This window comes from Hordeum vulgare, chromosome 1H, assembly GCF_904849725.1.
Source record: "Hordeum vulgare subsp. vulgare chromosome 1H, MorexV3_pseudomolecules_assembly, whole genome shotgun sequence".
NCBI lineage: Eukaryota > Viridiplantae > Streptophyta > Magnoliopsida > Poales > Poaceae > Hordeum > Hordeum vulgare.
The window spans coordinates 402,819,182-402,835,197 of NC_058518.1; the positions used below are offsets into that span (position 1 = coordinate 402,819,182).

Sequence of the window (16,016 nt, forward strand, 5' to 3'; positions counted from 1 at the left end):
TTCGCCTTTATCTTGGCTAACGTCATATGCTTGGGAAAGATCTATATTCATATATCAACTTCGAGCTGAGTACTTATGCTTTATTATTGTTGACTTTACCCTTAAGGTAAATGGTTGGGAGGCAAACTATAAGCCCCTATCTTTCTCTGTGCCCAACTAAAACTTCGATACCATGAGTACCACGTGAGTTGTAACAATTGTGGAAAACAAAAGAGATGATTGAGTATGTGAATTTGCTTTACAAGCTCTTATTTGACTCTTTCTGATAATATGATAAATTGCAATTGTTTCAATGACTTTGGACGGTTGTTGGCCACTTCTCGGTAAGGTTTTTGTTTCATACTTTGCTTTGTGAAGGAATTGTTACTTTCCCATAAGAATCTCTATGATGTATTGTTGTTCTATGTGTGATCATGATGCCCTCATGTCCGTATTTTGTTTTATCGACACCTTCGTCCCTAAACATGTGGACATGTTTAGGGTCTTGGTTTTCGCTTGAGGACAAGCGAGGTCTAAGCTTGGGGGAGTTGATACGTCCATTTTGCATCATGCTTTCATGTTGATATCTATCGCTTTATGGACTGTTATTACACTTTGTGTAACCTTACTTATGCCTTTTCTCTCTTATTTTGCAAGGTTTATTTGAAGAGGGAGAATACCGGCACCTGGAATTCTGGACTGGAAAAGGAGCAAGTCTGAGTGCTCTATTCTGCGCAACTCCAAATGCCCTGAAAATCAACGTGGATTTTTTTTGGATTTTATAAATATTACTGGGCGAAAGAAGTGTCAGAGGGGAGCAACCAGGGGCCCACAAGCCTGGTTGCCGCGGCCTACCCCCCTGGCCGCGGCAACAGGGCTTGTGGGCACCCTGGCGGCCCACTGGCCCCCCTCTTTTGCTATATGAAGGGTTTCATCCGGAAAAAAATTAGGGTGGAGCTTTTTCGTGGTTTGTCCACCGCCACGAGGCGGAACTTGAGCAGATCCAGTCTAGAGCTCCGGCAGGACGATCCTGCCGGGGAAACTTCCCTCCCGGAGGGGGAAATCGTTGCCATCGTCATCACCAACACTCCTCTCGTCGGAGGGGAGGCATCTTCATCAACATCTTCATCAGCACCATCTCCTCTCCAATGCCTAGTTCATCTCTTGTAACCAATCTCCATCTCGCGACTCTGATTGGTACTTGTAAGGTTGCTAGTAGTGTTGATTACTCTTTGTAGTTGATGCTAGTTGGATTACTTGGTGGAAGAGTTTATGTTCAGATCATTGATGCTATTCATTACACCTCTGATCATGATTATGATTATGCTTTGTGAGTAGTTACTTTTGTTCCTGGGGACATGGGATAAGTCATGCTAAGAATAGTCATGTGAATTTGGTATTCGTTCGGTATTTTGATATGTTGTATGTTGTTTTTCCTCTAGTGGTGTTATGTGAACGTCGACTACATAACACTTCACCATATTTGGGCCTAGAGGAAGGCATTGGGGAGTAGTAAGTAGATGATGGGTTGCTGGAGTGACAGAAGCTTAAACCCCAGTCTATCCGTTGCTTCGTAAGGGGCTGATTTGGATCCACTAGTTTAATGATATGGTTAGACGTTGTCTTAATTCTTCTTTCGTAGTTGCGGATGCTTGCGAGAGGGGTTAATCATAAGTGGGATGCTTGTCCAAGTAAGGGCAGTACCCAAGCGCCGGTCCACCCACATATCAAACTATCAAAGTAACGAACGCGAATCATATGGACATGATGAAACTAGCATGACAGAAATTCCCGTGTGTCCTCGGGAGCGTTTTCCTTCCTATAAGACTTTGTTCAGGCTTGTCCCTTGCTACAAAAGGGATTGGGCCACTTGCTGCACCGTTGCTACTACTTGTTACTTGTTACTTTTCACTTGCTACGTTTCACCTCACTACACCATCACTTGTTACCGCTACTTTCAGTGCTTGCAGTTATTACCTTGCTGAAAACCGTTTATCAGAGCCTTCTCCTCCTCGTTGGGTTCGACACTCTTACTTATCGAAAGGACTACGATTGATCCCCTATACTTGTGGGTCCTCATACCACCCCCGGAGCAGTATTAATTTTTTTACTACCGCTCCCTAGCGGTAGTACCGCCCCCGGAGCGGTAGTAATTTTTTACTACCGCTCCAGGAGTGGTAGTACCGCTCCAAGAGTGGTAGTACCGCTCCTTCGGACTGTTTTTCGCATCCTTTTTGGCCTCATCATGGTTGGTGAACCTACCGAGCGGTAGTACCGCTCTGTGCGGGCTACGAAGCATAACGGTTGGATTTTTCCCCACCTATAAAAGGGGGTCTTCTTCTCCATTGAACCTTATCTCTTTAGCTCGTGTTCTTCCCCCATTCTTGACCTTCTTCTAGCTTGCTAACTCTCAATCCCTCCAATGATTCTTGCTAGTTCTTGAGGGAAAAGAGAGAGGAGATCTAGATCCACATTTCCACCAATCACTTTCTCCTCTAAGTGAGGGGAACCCCTTGGGTCTAGATCTTGGAGTTCTTCGTGTTCTTCTTTGTTCTTCCTCTCATTTTCCTCCCTAGCATTTGTTGCTTTGGTGGGATTTGGGAGAGAAGGACTTGGGCACTCCGTGTGCCCTTGCCATTGCATTAGTTGCATCGTTTGAGTTCTACACGGTGATACGTGGAAGTTAAGTTTGGGAAGCTTATTACCTTTGGTACTTAGTACCCTAGATATTGTTCTTCGTGAATGCTTTGGCATCCTAGAAGCTTGGTGGTGTCTCGGAGCTCAATCATTGTGGTGTAAAGCTCCGGGCAAGCGTCGGGGTCTCCAATTAGGTTGTGCAAATTGCCTCGAGCAATTTGTACGGGTATCGGTGACCGCCCCCAACGTTTTCCATTTGTACAGGTTCGATGACCGCCCTTAAGGGTCCCTTAGTGGAATCACGACATCTTGCATTGTGCGATAGCGTGAGGGGATTACGGTGGCCTTAGTGGCATCTTGGGGAGCATTGTGCCTCCACACCGCTCCAACGGAGATTAGCATCCGCAAGGGTGTGAACTTCGGGATACATCATCGTCTCCGCGTGCCTCGGTTATCTCTTACCCGAACCCTTTATGTATGCACTTTACTTTGTGATAGCTATATTGTTTATTGTCATATATATTGCTATCACTTAGTTGTTTATCTTGCTTAGCATAAGTTGTTGGTGCACATAGGTGAGCCTAGTTGTTGTAGGTTTTGTGCTTGACAAATTAAATGTTAGTTTTATTCCACATTTGTTCAAGCCTAAACCGTAATTATTTTAAAGCGCCTATTCACCCCCCTCTAGGCGACATCCACGTCCTTTCAACAAGTCGTCTATTCAAAATGTGCCTTGAAGTATACGCCAAGTCTTCAGAGGTTCCCATCTTGAATATGTCAAGGGCCACAACTTCAGGATGCCTTCCTTCAATGGGTATTGGGTTACTGGCCTCGCCCATAGATGACAGGACAACGTGGTAAGTGAAAGTGCAGTCATGCCCTTAATCGTGTTTTGGTGTTGCTGACAACACACATATAGATAATTAATCACTAACCCTTTTAAGCTATTGTGAATGATCATGTGTTGATAAGGACAAGCCCATGTGCTAACAAGGACAAGATCAAGATAAGCATTCCTGAGCACTACATGCTTGATCCTTGTGGATGTTCACATGGTGGACAAATGAAGATAAATATATAAGCTAGGCTTTCCACATTGTGTATGGGAGATCTACTTGAAGACTTCATCATGTCTTGCTTTCAACATTGAGCCAAGAAGGAACAACAACATCAAGCTCAAGTGAAAGGGCTAACTCAAGGTATCAGTTACTTTGATGTTAGCGGTGCGGAGTGATGATCAACAAATAAAAGTACACACTCAAGTATGGATCATCGGCATCCCTTTTACAATTCTTGAGTCTTGAGGGATCCCGCACTATTAAGAGGGGATCACAGGTTTTTGTGATGAACTTGCTCAAACTAGATATCCACTATTCTGCTCAATACCACATATTCTCTACTCTGCTCCTATCTCAAAACAGGTCTAATGTCTCGGACTTACGGCTCGCTCTGGACGTCCGAGGGCCGGTCAAGGGTCGGACGACCGACAGACTTCGGAAATCCGGAGCCCTGCACCAGAAGAACTTGAGCCCTATAACTCGGATTTCCGGCTCCCTCCGGACATCCAAGGGCCGGTCGACCGACCAGCTTCGGAAATCCGGAGCCCTGCACCAGAAGAACGTGAGCTCTATAACTCGGATTTCCGGCTCCCTCCGGACGTCCGAGGGCCGGACGTCCGACCCCTTCGGAAATCCGGAATCTTGCACCAGAAGAAGTTGAGTCGAATAACTTGGATTTCCGGCCTTCTCCGGACGTCCGGTCCCTGTTCAACTCACAGTGTTTCCAGACATATCTACAGCTCTCGGACGACCGACCCCTGTCGGACGTCCGACCCCTTGCGGACGCCCGGACTTCCGTAAACTGCCGGACGTCCGAACCCTGTGTGACTTAAAGTGTCCCCAACGGCTGTTTTTACACTCCCCACTATATATATCCCCCTCCCACTTCGTGAGAGTGAGCCCAACACAACCTTATCCTCATAAGAACACACTTCTACCTCACACACATTTTCTCACACCAAATCTTAGATCCCAAGAGCATTTGTGAGCCCCTTTGAGAGTTGTTCCAATCAAAAGATAGATCGTCTCCCTCTCCTCCTCTCAACCCAAGCTATTTGAGATTTGAGCAAGTTTTGAGCATTCCGCGTGATCCTGTTACTCTTGGAGGTTGGAGACTCCTAGGCGGTAGGAGTTCTTCGGAGAGGAATCAATCCGTGTGATTACCCCCCGGAAAAGTTTGTGAGGGTTTGGAAGCCACCTCAAAGGCTTACCACTAGTGGTTGAGAAACACCTTCGTGGTGTTATCTCAAAGGGAGAATAGGGTGAGCCTTCGTGGCATTGGTGTGCCTTCATGGTAACATCCACCTCTCTAACGGTGACTAGCTTCCCTCCAAGGAAGTGAACATCGGGATACATCTTTGTCTCAGTGACCTTGGTTATCCTTGACCCTAACTCCTTACTTGTGGTTACTTGTGTTACTTGAGCATACATACATTGCATATTGTTTGTGCTCACTATATTGTGTTGGCTATTTCTTGTACAAGATTAATCGTTCAAGCATACCTTCTATATCCACACGTTCATACTTGCAGCTTTTGATATATCGTGTGATATAGTGTGATCTAGTATCTTGTGTTGTTCACCTACTTGTCGTGTGATATAGCTCAAGTAAGTTTGTGTAACTTACCTGTGCTTGTTAGTAACTGTATTGTGTCCATCTTGGTAGATCGTGTTGTTGATACACGTTGCAGTGCCTAGTGCATTTAGGATTTGTGCTTGACAAGTACCCTCTTAGTTTATTTCCGCATTAGTTTCAAGCCAAATCCGAAGAAGTTTTTAAATAGCCTATTCACCCCCCTCTAGGCGTCATCGAGGTCTTTTCAGTAAGAACCCCTTAATCCAGGATACCATCAGTAGCCCTTGAAATAGTCTTCAAAGTCGAGGACATTGGCGCCCTCCTCGGAACAACCTCACCTTCTCATGTTCTTCGGCTTGGCACACGAGTCCCCTCCTCATTAGCTTGTATTTGGATCTGAGATCCCCTATCATGTCATGACTATTTGCTTCCCTTTAAGTTTGATCATGCAACCATATGTCTCAGGTTTTACCTAGGCATGCAAAAAATGAGGGCATTTTAACAAAACCCTAATTTTAATAATAATTTATCTACATCCAAAGACTTCTTTTAGCTTAGCCCTGAAGACTTGCTATATCTCCTTTTTATCGATCTGGTGTTGGAACATAAAGAGGAAGATTTCCTTGAAGCAATGGTCTCTAGCAAGCTTTTGCCAAAGTGTCGAATCCAACTTTTAACCGGATCAGCAAGCAAATAGTGATTCAAACACTTATAATAAAAGAGGTACCAGTATGATGTCTTAAGTCTTAGAACCATGTATTTGCATTGAGATCAAATAGGATATTAATTTGTGCTCGGGAAGTCACCCGTCGAGATGCGCTTGTTTCATATAGGAGCGAGGGGATGTGTCTAAATAATGTATTTACTAGCATGCGTCTTGCATTAAGAATCAATTGTCCTACCAAAGGCCCTATCCGTCTCGCGCGGTTGCCCTGATAATTAAGATAATAAAATCATACAAAAGCATCAGGGGTTTAATGACTACACCTCATGAATCCCCAAGCATATGATCCATGTTACCCTACCAAACCTTACCGTCACCGGTGTTCAATATAACATTTCATGCCCCCCTTGATCCTAACCTTGTTTGTGCTCAATCTCCATGATCCTGGGTACCTACAGGGATGATGAGAGTGAGAGAAACTTACACCCGAGTAAGGGGGTTGTTGTGTATGGGAGTAAAGGGGACTTGTTACTTAATTGCCATGGTTGGGTTTTACCTTAATGATCTTTAATAGTTGTGGATGCTTTCTAGAGTTCCAGTCATAAGTTTATATGATCCAAGTATGGAAAGTAGCTCATGCCTCTCCCTCGTATAAAATTGCAATAATGATTACCGATCTTGTTATCAATTGCCTAGGATAATCTCGTAAATCCTACCACCACTTTTCCACACTCGCTAAATTATTCTTGGGAAAATCTATCTAGCGCTGTGGGCACCGACATGGTCCGGTGCAGCGGCATGAACATCACAACTGATAGCTATGTCAACATGAGAACTATCATACCACTCTAGCTACAGAGATCCAGCATAGAGTAAGCATAGCAAAGACATTATCACACATCATAACCGATAGCTATGTCAACATCAGAACTATCATACTACTCTAGCTACACAGATCCAGTATAGACAGTTAGCATAGCATAGTGTTCATCCACAATGTTCATCACTGTCATACTACTCTAACTACACAGATTCAGCACAAATAGCTATCACAACATCAAAATCTAGTATCTGCTAACAGATCACATCCTACCACATGCTTGCACATTGAACCCTATGACCATATCCTATCAGATCTAGCTACAACGAACAGTGAGAAAAGAGGTAATTCAACTCACAAAGGCCATGGTTGCATCTCATATGCACGCGCGGGGGGTCGAAGAAGCTGAGGAAGGGAATCGCCGTCATCTTGGACCGTCGGTTGGTGAAGGAGCTTCACTTACCTCGTCGTCGGTGTTGATGTGCTTCGGCGGGAAATATCAAAAGAGGAAGAAGGGTGGCGGGGCTTTGGGCGGTGAGAGGAGGTGGCTAAATAGTGTGGCCGAATCGACGGAAGATGAGCTGAAATCCTCCTGCCGATTTTTCAAAGACGCGCGCGAGCTCGCGCCATCTCCCTCGTCATAGGAGCTTATCGCCACGTTCCCCTCCACTGCCTCACACGAGCCTTTTTAGGGGTAAAAAACTGCTTTATTGATCACTATTACGGATTACAGGGATAATAGTAGTATCAAAGGGTTGGAGTAGCCACACATGACGTCCCTCCCCCAAATGCAGAGAATGTTTAGCTAAATGATGAGCTTCCATGTTGGATGATCTTCCTTCATGGGCAAAAGATATGTCTTGAAAGTCATTCTTTCCTTCCATGATCTCCTTGATGATAGGGGCCGTGATCCCAGCGGACCCTGAGTTAATTTCTTTGACAACATTTAGGCAATCAAACGCCACTGATACCTTCCGCAGTAAGAGTTCTCTTCCCAAAGATTGGGCTTCGCGGCAAGCTAGTGTTTCCAAGACGTGAGGGTCCGTTAAACCATGGAACACGACAGCTGATGAACCCAGGTAGACGCCTTGATCGTCCCTGCACACTGCACTAACAACGCCTATGATTTTTTTTTGCATATTGCACCATCAACATTTACCTTTGTCCATCCCGCGGGAGGCTTGATCCATCGGCGAGCATTAGAGTGCACCGGGCTGGGGTGTGATATAGGTGTTTTTGTCTCGGTCACTTCCAGCTCTGCTATAAATCGGTTGACAAAGGAGTGTGTTGCCCCTGGACTTTGATGTTCTCCTTCATGGATCAATTTCCGTCTGGCAAACCAGATAGCCCATAGTGTAACTGTAATCTTGACCATCTCCTTTGCTGAAACCGATGATATTATACTGAAAAGCCACGACCGCGCGTCCGGTTCTGCTGTAGCCAGCATATGCTCGACTAGCTCGGGGTCATGTAGTACCCAAACGCATCGAGCCATTGTGCATGTAAGCAGGGAGTGGATCCAAGAATCTTCTGCCCCGCATATCGCACATGATGGGGAGGGTGCCATATGGCGATGATGACGAACATCCGCTGTCGGCAGAGAACTCTGTGCCAGTCGCCACAGGAAGACCTTGATCTTCGACGGAACCTGAATCCGACACAGCGTGTCCCAGCATCTCTTCTCTCTGGTACCGTCCGCCGGACCGCCACGGCCCTCGAGCCAGGCCTCCCGTCGAAGTTTGGTTGTAGTGAGCATGCGATAACAATATTTGACAGTAAACTCTCCCTTCTTCTCCTGCGACCAGGCCCAAAAATCGTCATATTGTCTTGTGTTGAGGGGAATGTTGAGAATCACGTTAGCATCTAACGGTAAGAAGGTTGAATGGATCAACTCCCGCCTCCATCTAGCTGAAGTGTGGTCGATGAGTTCTGCTACCAGTGTCGGACGTTGGGGCGTAAGGCACGCGATTGGTCGCATGGAAGCTTCCTTGGGGAGCCAATTCTGGTTCCAAATCTCTGTGGTATTGCCATCTCCAATCCGCTTGATCAGGCCTATCTTGAGAACTTCTTTTCCGTCGATGATTGCACGCCATATCTGTGATGGGTTGTTTCCAAGTTCAGCATCCAGAAAACAAGTTGAAGGGAAATAGCATGCCTTTAGGATCCTGGCACTTAAGGATTCCGGAGTCTTAAGCAGGCGCCAAGCCTGTCTTGCAAGTAGGGCTAGACTGAACAATTCAATATCTCTGAATCCAAGTCCTCCTTCATATTTAGGTCGTGTCATCACTTCCCATGAAACCCAGCTCGTCTTCCTTTCACCATTCTTGCTGCCCCACCAAAATGTCCTTATGAGGGAATTGATATGGAGACATAGACCACGAGGTAGTTTAAAACACGCCATGGAAAAGATTGGAACCGCTTGTGCAATGGACTTGATAAGAACTTCTTTCCCCCTGCAGATAAAATCTTCTCCATCCAGCCTTTTACTTTGTTTCAAACCATATCTTTCAGATATTTGAAAGCCCCATTTTTGCTGCTACCCACATCTGTGGGCATCCCCAAATATTTGTCATTCAGACTTTCATTATGCACATTGAGAATGTTTTTGATAATATCCTTCACCTCGTGTGCACAACCTTTACTGAAGAAAACGGAAGACTTAGCTTGGTTGATTCTCTGTCCCGAAGCCATGCAATAGGTTTCTAACAATGAAGATATCATAGTAGCTCCCTCACTACTCGACTTGAAAAACAGCACGCTGTCATCAGCAAAAAGTAAGTGACTGGCCGGCTGAGCCGTTGATGCCACTTTAATTCCGTGAATAGACGATGACTCATTGTGGTTTTTAAGGAGGCACGAAAGGCCCTCTGCTGCCAACAAGAAGAGATAGGGTGATAATGAACAACACTAGCATGATGGTGGAAAAACTGCCGATTCGACAATAGGTCGCACGCATGGGTTGAAGTGAGTTCGTGCTATGCAAGACAAATAGGGCCCGGTAACCAAACGGTCTGTTTTTTTTTCCACGGGCCCGGTTGGGCCGTATGCGGGCAAGCAAACTCGGCCTAGTCGGAGTGGATGGGCAAAGCACTAGCAGACTTGTGTCACAACGACGCCTCGAGGCCACACACCCCTTCGGCTCGAAAAAATGGCGGCGGCGGAGGGGCTGGCGGCGTACCGGGCGGTGTTGCGGGCGGCGCGGCGGACGTTCTCAGGCGACCAGCTGATGCTGACGGAGTCAGCGGTGGAGATCCGGCGCCGCTTCGAGGATCACCGCGGCCTCGCCCCGGGATCGGAGGACGCCGTCCGCGCCCTCTCCGAGGCCCGCGAGGCTGCGGACTTCATCGCCAACATGATCGTCCAGGCCAAGCGCTCACCCTCCGGATCCTTCGGTAATACTACCACTATCATATATGCAAACACTGCCACCTATCGCTTGGACTGTTATGCATGCTTTCTGTTTGGGATCTTAGGGTTTTGAAATATTTCGTTGCGTGTTCAGCTTAGAAGCAGTTGTTATGTGAATTAGCGCCTTGAGCAGGCTCGAACTAGGAGTTAAGGATAGTGGGATCGAAGGAGCAGGCAGCAGGGGTGTCGTTGCTAATTGGGCACATTGACGCCGACCCTTAGATAAATGCAGTGCTCGGTGGATAAGAATGTTTCAGATAGTTATAGAGTGGGTATTTTAACATTTGAATTTTCTAAAACAGATAAAATGTCCAACCCTAAAGGTATTTAAATGCAAATACAAATTGAAGTTACTAGATTGTACCACATTTACTAGAAATCTTCAGTAGCTCTTAACAGTAATGATGGTCCTTAGATGTACCATTAGATGGAAATAATGTAATTTTTCAGGCTACATGACGTGGCATTTCACCAAAATAATATAAGCCTAGGCATTGATTTCATTTGATCGCCTACTCCCGCATGGGGTTTAACCACTTGGAACTGATGGATTTACCGATTCATGTCTGGCTGTAATTTGTAGTGTGATAGAAGGGATGCTAGATTCAAACTGATTCAACAGTTTTGAGGTTGACATTATGTTGCTACAATATATTTTTTTTGAAAGTAAAAAGGTAGCACGAGGCCTACCTTACATTTCAAAACAGGCACAGGCCTGAAGACAAGTACATGAAGCTTGTAAGATGCACCAAGGTGCAAGGCCACAAGCAGCCAAAACACAAGAAAGGAGAAACAGAAGGTGGAGATGGAGACGAGACTAAGAAGCTACAGCCAACTAGTCACCAATGAAGGAACTCCACGCCTGCAAATCATCCTTGTCCTGCTGCTTCCTAGCTCTGTTGCTCCAAAGTCGAATCAAATCAGCAGCATAGAACCTGATATACGCCTCTGTCCAGTTTTTGTTATTGAAAACCCTGTCGTTTCTTGCATGCCAGAGCATGATGGCGCAAACAGCAAAAGCAATGTTCCATTTGCGTTTAAAGACTAGCTGGTGCGCAGAATGCTGTACAAAGTGCATGAGATCAGGTGATGCGCGAGCCAGAGGGGCCAGAAGTAGCTTGTTCCACAGCGCATCAGCTGAGCGACATCTAAGCACCAAATGGTCGATGGATTCCGAGGCAGGGCAGATATCACAGCCATCATTGGGAGCAACTGCCGACCAGCCCTTCCTGACCATGTTTCCTTTTGTGTTGAGGCGCCACAAGAAGGCCAGACAGAGAAAAGATTCTGTGCTTTAAAGGTATAATGGAGTACCAAATCCAGGGTTCAGAGGCACTCCGCACTCCCTGAAAAATGAGCAGCTGGTAAAAATAACTTGTGCTGATCTTATTGCCAGAAACAGAGGGGCTGTGAATATCCATAGCCGAGCTAGTGAGCGCCACAGACTGAATAAGCTGATTCAAGACCACAAGCTCCTGAGCTGCCGTCTGTGAGAGGTATGGGTGCAACTGGACATCTCATCTGTCCAGAGAGAATTGAGATTGAACGGAGCAGTGCTGATTGATAGCAAAAGAGTATAGAACTGGGAGCACATGCATTAACCTGCCAGCTTCCAGCCACTCATCCTGCCAAAAGGAGACAAGAGCGCCACCACCAATGGAACAACGGGAAGCAGAAATTACCAACGGAATGCAAGCCTTGAAGCCCTTCCATAAGGCCGTGTCCCTACTGCTGACTCCATGAGGTAGAGAGTCCTTGCAGTACTGTGAGGCAAACCATTGGAAGCACGGAATATCGGTTGTCTGGATAACCTTAGCCACGAACTTGCACATCATTGCCTGATTATGAGCCTGCAGATCTCTGACACTCAAACCACCATTCCTCCTGGGTTGCTTGACTCTGTCCCAAGCCACCAAGCACTGTCCTCCTTTAACCTTATTTTTGCCTTGCCAGAAGAAAGCACATAAAATACCTTCCAGCTTGCTGATGGACTCCTTAGGCCATGGGAAAATTGACATGAAATAGCTAGGAATGCCAGCAAGTACTGAGTTGACAAGGGTTAACCTTCCCCTCCAGGATAGAAAAGTAGCCAACCACCCTGACAGACGGCGATCAACCTTGTGAATGACAGGTAGCAGCATACCATGCGTAATCTTGTGCAAAGATAGAGGTACCCTAGATACGTGCATGGGAAGGAGGAGACAGGGCAGCCAAGTAATTGAGCAACATCACATGCCACACATGCATCCACGCAGACAGGTACCAAAGTGCTTTTGTGAAAATTGATGCCGAGCCCTGAGAACTCTGAGAAGGCAGTGAGGAGGCTCTTGATAACCATTGCCTGCTGTACGTCTCCTCAGAAGATGATAAGGGTATCATCCACATATTGTAAACTGGGAAGAAGCTATCAGACCCAAGAGGATGAAGCAAAGTACCGTCATGGAACAGCTTGCAGCAGAGTCGCTGGAGCACATCTGCCACAAGAATAAAGAGATACGGGGATAAGGAATCACCCTGACAGAAACCCCTCTTGGCAGCAATAGGATCACCTAATTCGCCGTTGATTAACACCCTGGAACTGCCGGTTGAAAGGAGCGCAGAAATCCACTTGCACCCATCTTTGCGGAAAACCTCTAGCCTCTAGAACCTGAGAAAGGCAGTTCCAACTCACAGAATCAAAAGCTTTCTGAAAATCCAACTTCAGGGCGATGATCGGCATCTTCCTCTTGTGGGCAGTCTGGATCATTTCAGCAGCCAGAGCAAAATTCTCAACAATTGAGCGTCCCCTCAAGAACCCAGATTGCAAGGAGTGTACCAAATCCGGGATTCTGCCTTGCAGCCTGTTTGCCAGAACTTTAGATGCCAGCTTGGGCACACTATGCACCAGCGAGATAGGCCTATAATCACGTAGCTCCAGCGGTGTGTCCTTCTTCGGCAGCAGGGTGATGAAGGCAGTGTTGATGCCATTGATAGCAACATTATTGCTGTGAAAGTCCCCAAAGAATCTAAGAAGGTCATCCTTTAACAGATGCTTGAATGTGATTTTCCGGCTTTAACTGAACAACAGCCCCAGAAGAACGACACATTAGGCCTTAGTATGAAATTTCCAACTTGGCATGGTTCGAGGGCAGAATGTCAATGTGACATCTTATATAGCTAAAGACATAAGGTCCAGTTGGGCCCATGCCCTTTGAAATGGTTTAACTTTTCTGAACTTGCCACAAAAATGGATTCCAATCACTTGGAAGGTGATTTTGTTCTGATTCCCTGGCTCCTCTGTATTATCCCTCCATTGATGGCATTTTCAAGTAGCCCAGAAGCACCATAGCCAAAGCCAGTAATAAAGGGGGCTTGAGCTTAGTGATTGCAAAGCATTTTGTTCTACAGCATTAGGACCCAGGGTGGTGCAAGAACTAGTGCCTTATAACGGCTGATGTTGGTGGAAGAGTGTACACTTTCTGTTGATCTGTTCCAATGACTTAGTTCCTGTTTTGATCATGCATGGGAGTTGCAATGCATTTTACAGGACTCTAATACAGCAAATTTTCCGAATTTCTCTTCTTGGCAAACTGTTCAGTTGTTTAGAATTTTTAACTAATTCAATGTCATGCCATCTTTTAACTGCATGCCATGGTCAAATTGTGTTTATTGAGTCAAGAGTATGAGAATTGCTCTTTAGCAACAAATTCCTATCTGTAGGTTACTAGTGATCATACTATTTAACCTACCTTAAACTCTCAACTAATGGCCCAAAGTGAGGACACTTTGACCATGTTGCAGTGTTCACAAAGCTATTGATGAATGAAAAGTGCACAAACATATTGACTGTGAAAAGCTACAAGTGACTCATTGAATATTCTACTCCTAAGCATTTAAATATGTCCTGTTTGTTACTCATTTTCTAATAACATCTTCTAAGCTAATTTTTCGCGTGTCATCTTTTTTTATAACACATTGCTTCATGTGACCCTCTTAATAGTGAAGTCTCCCTTAGGAAAAAACATCTATACTTGTATGTGCCCAAGAGTGCTTCCACTATCTCACCCATAAAATGTACCTTCTGCCTTGAGATCTGTGCATATTCTCTACCCCATGTCAGTAAATGTGTGGTGAGAGAGTGCACAGATCTCATATAATGGAAGCACTCGCACACACAAGCATATAATCTGGTCGTATATTTTCATGTTTGCAGCAATCTCACAACTAAATGGCAGGAACATATGAAAGTTGCCCCTGTAAAATTGATTAGTACTGTTCCCCCCTCTTTCACTCCAGAGTGATTTGAATATGTGCTTTAGCTTTAGCACAATTATTGTATTATAAGGTTTTTGCTCTCTGAAGGGCAAAAATGAAGTTATGGTTTATACAGATTGCAGAGAGTAATTAATGGCCATATCTTCAAATGAGCCACCATTTTTTTACGTTCTCGATAAATATCGAGTTGAAAGCTGATTTGTAGCAAGTATATTCTTTGTCGTGCACCTTTTTAATGGCATTGAAATATTGAATTTGAAGCTGAAGGCCATATTATATTAAGATTGAAACAAGGAAACACATCTGTCTATTTTTGAACATTGACCTTTTATCTCTGACCCAAAAGAGCAGGAACAGGCTCAAGGTAAAGGCAGTTTAAGGTTTTGGGTGTAGCATTAGCCCATTTTACCAAACCAGATACCTCTTGTTCAAAGAATCTGCAATAAATGCAGTTTTCTAATTATTGGGGTAGTGTTCCATGGTTATCACCAAATACTCTGGATCACAGTGTCATAGTATTCCCTGGCCTTGTTTTGGCTGTAGCAATAGAGCAGTACTGCTTGTTGTATCTGGTAGCAAGTGGTCCAGGTTACACCTCATACCAACAACCATGGCTGTGCAGGGTGCTAATGATGGAAAACCGTTTCCTCCAGACTAGTATTGGCTTTACTATTGCTTTGCTTGTGACTTCCTTATGTAGAGAACCGTATTACCGACAGTTCCAGTGTCCAGAAAAAATGCCTTGTATCAATTGATTTCAGATTTTGCTCTTTTTGATGAAGCAAACTGTAGTAACATTATACTATGTCAACCCTTACAGACCTCGATCTGCTGTTGCATGTGGTTTGTAGATAGTAAGGTATTTCCAAAGATTGTAAATCTTTGATGTAACCATTCAAAAGGAAGTAATTCCGGTTTTAGATTTATCTTATTGAGGTTGCTTGTTTGTTTACTACTGCAAGCTGCTGGGTTGGTTAGTTCTGACATTTCATTTGCTTGGTGCTGCAGTTGTGAAGCCTGAGAAGGCCCATGCTGGAGCTACGCTTGAGATTCCTTCCGAGGAGATCCTGTCTAAGTTGAAATAGGGGAGGTTTGCATTATCCGCTGTGCAAGTGTCGCAGAGACTCACCATGTGTAGGCTAGTTAAATAAGACCATTTCCCGCCGTTTGTCTGTCAGTCATAGTAGCGGTCAACAACATAGCAGCACTTGTATTTCTTTTTCAAGCACAAGTCATCGTGTTTGCCTGCTCTGTCTCGAGAACAATTCCTCGCTGCCCCTAAGTCACGCTTATCCAGGCTAGTCACTGGAACCATAAAGTTTTTCCTTAATGAATTGGTACGGATTTTTGGATCATTTACTGAATCTTCCACCATGGCTCACCATTATCCACGTCGTGTTCCACTCGAGCCGAGACTCGACGTTTGAATTTTGTTTTGATTTGAAACTTTGTAATGATGGAGAGCAGGCATGCAAAGTTCAGAGTTTTGTAGGCACCTGGGGCCTGTCTTGTTATGGCTATTTACCTTACATCTCTCAGGAGGACACAATGTACTGCAAAATGCTCTTGCATGTAGCAAGCATTGTTGCTGTGAGGCTCTGTTGTTGTGCATAAACCTGA

At 45.2% G+C, this 16,016-nt stretch overlaps 1 protein-coding gene across 1 annotated transcript; it reads left to right on the forward strand.

Annotated features, from left to right (window-relative positions):
- The first annotated feature begins 9,832 nt into the window (after nucleotides 1-9,832).
- LOC123440605 (mitochondrial zinc maintenance protein 1, mitochondrial) lies at nucleotides 9,833-15,748 on the forward strand. Its single transcript, XM_045117172.1, has 2 exons — nucleotides 9,833-10,126; nucleotides 15,405-15,748. The coding sequence occupies exons 1-2, from the start codon at nucleotides 9,883-9,885 to the stop codon at nucleotides 15,479-15,481; spliced, it is 321 nt and encodes a 106-aa protein (XP_044973107.1). The 5' UTR covers nucleotides 9,833-9,882; the 3' UTR covers nucleotides 15,482-15,748.
- The last annotated feature ends 268 nt before the right edge of the window (nucleotides 15,749-16,016 follow it).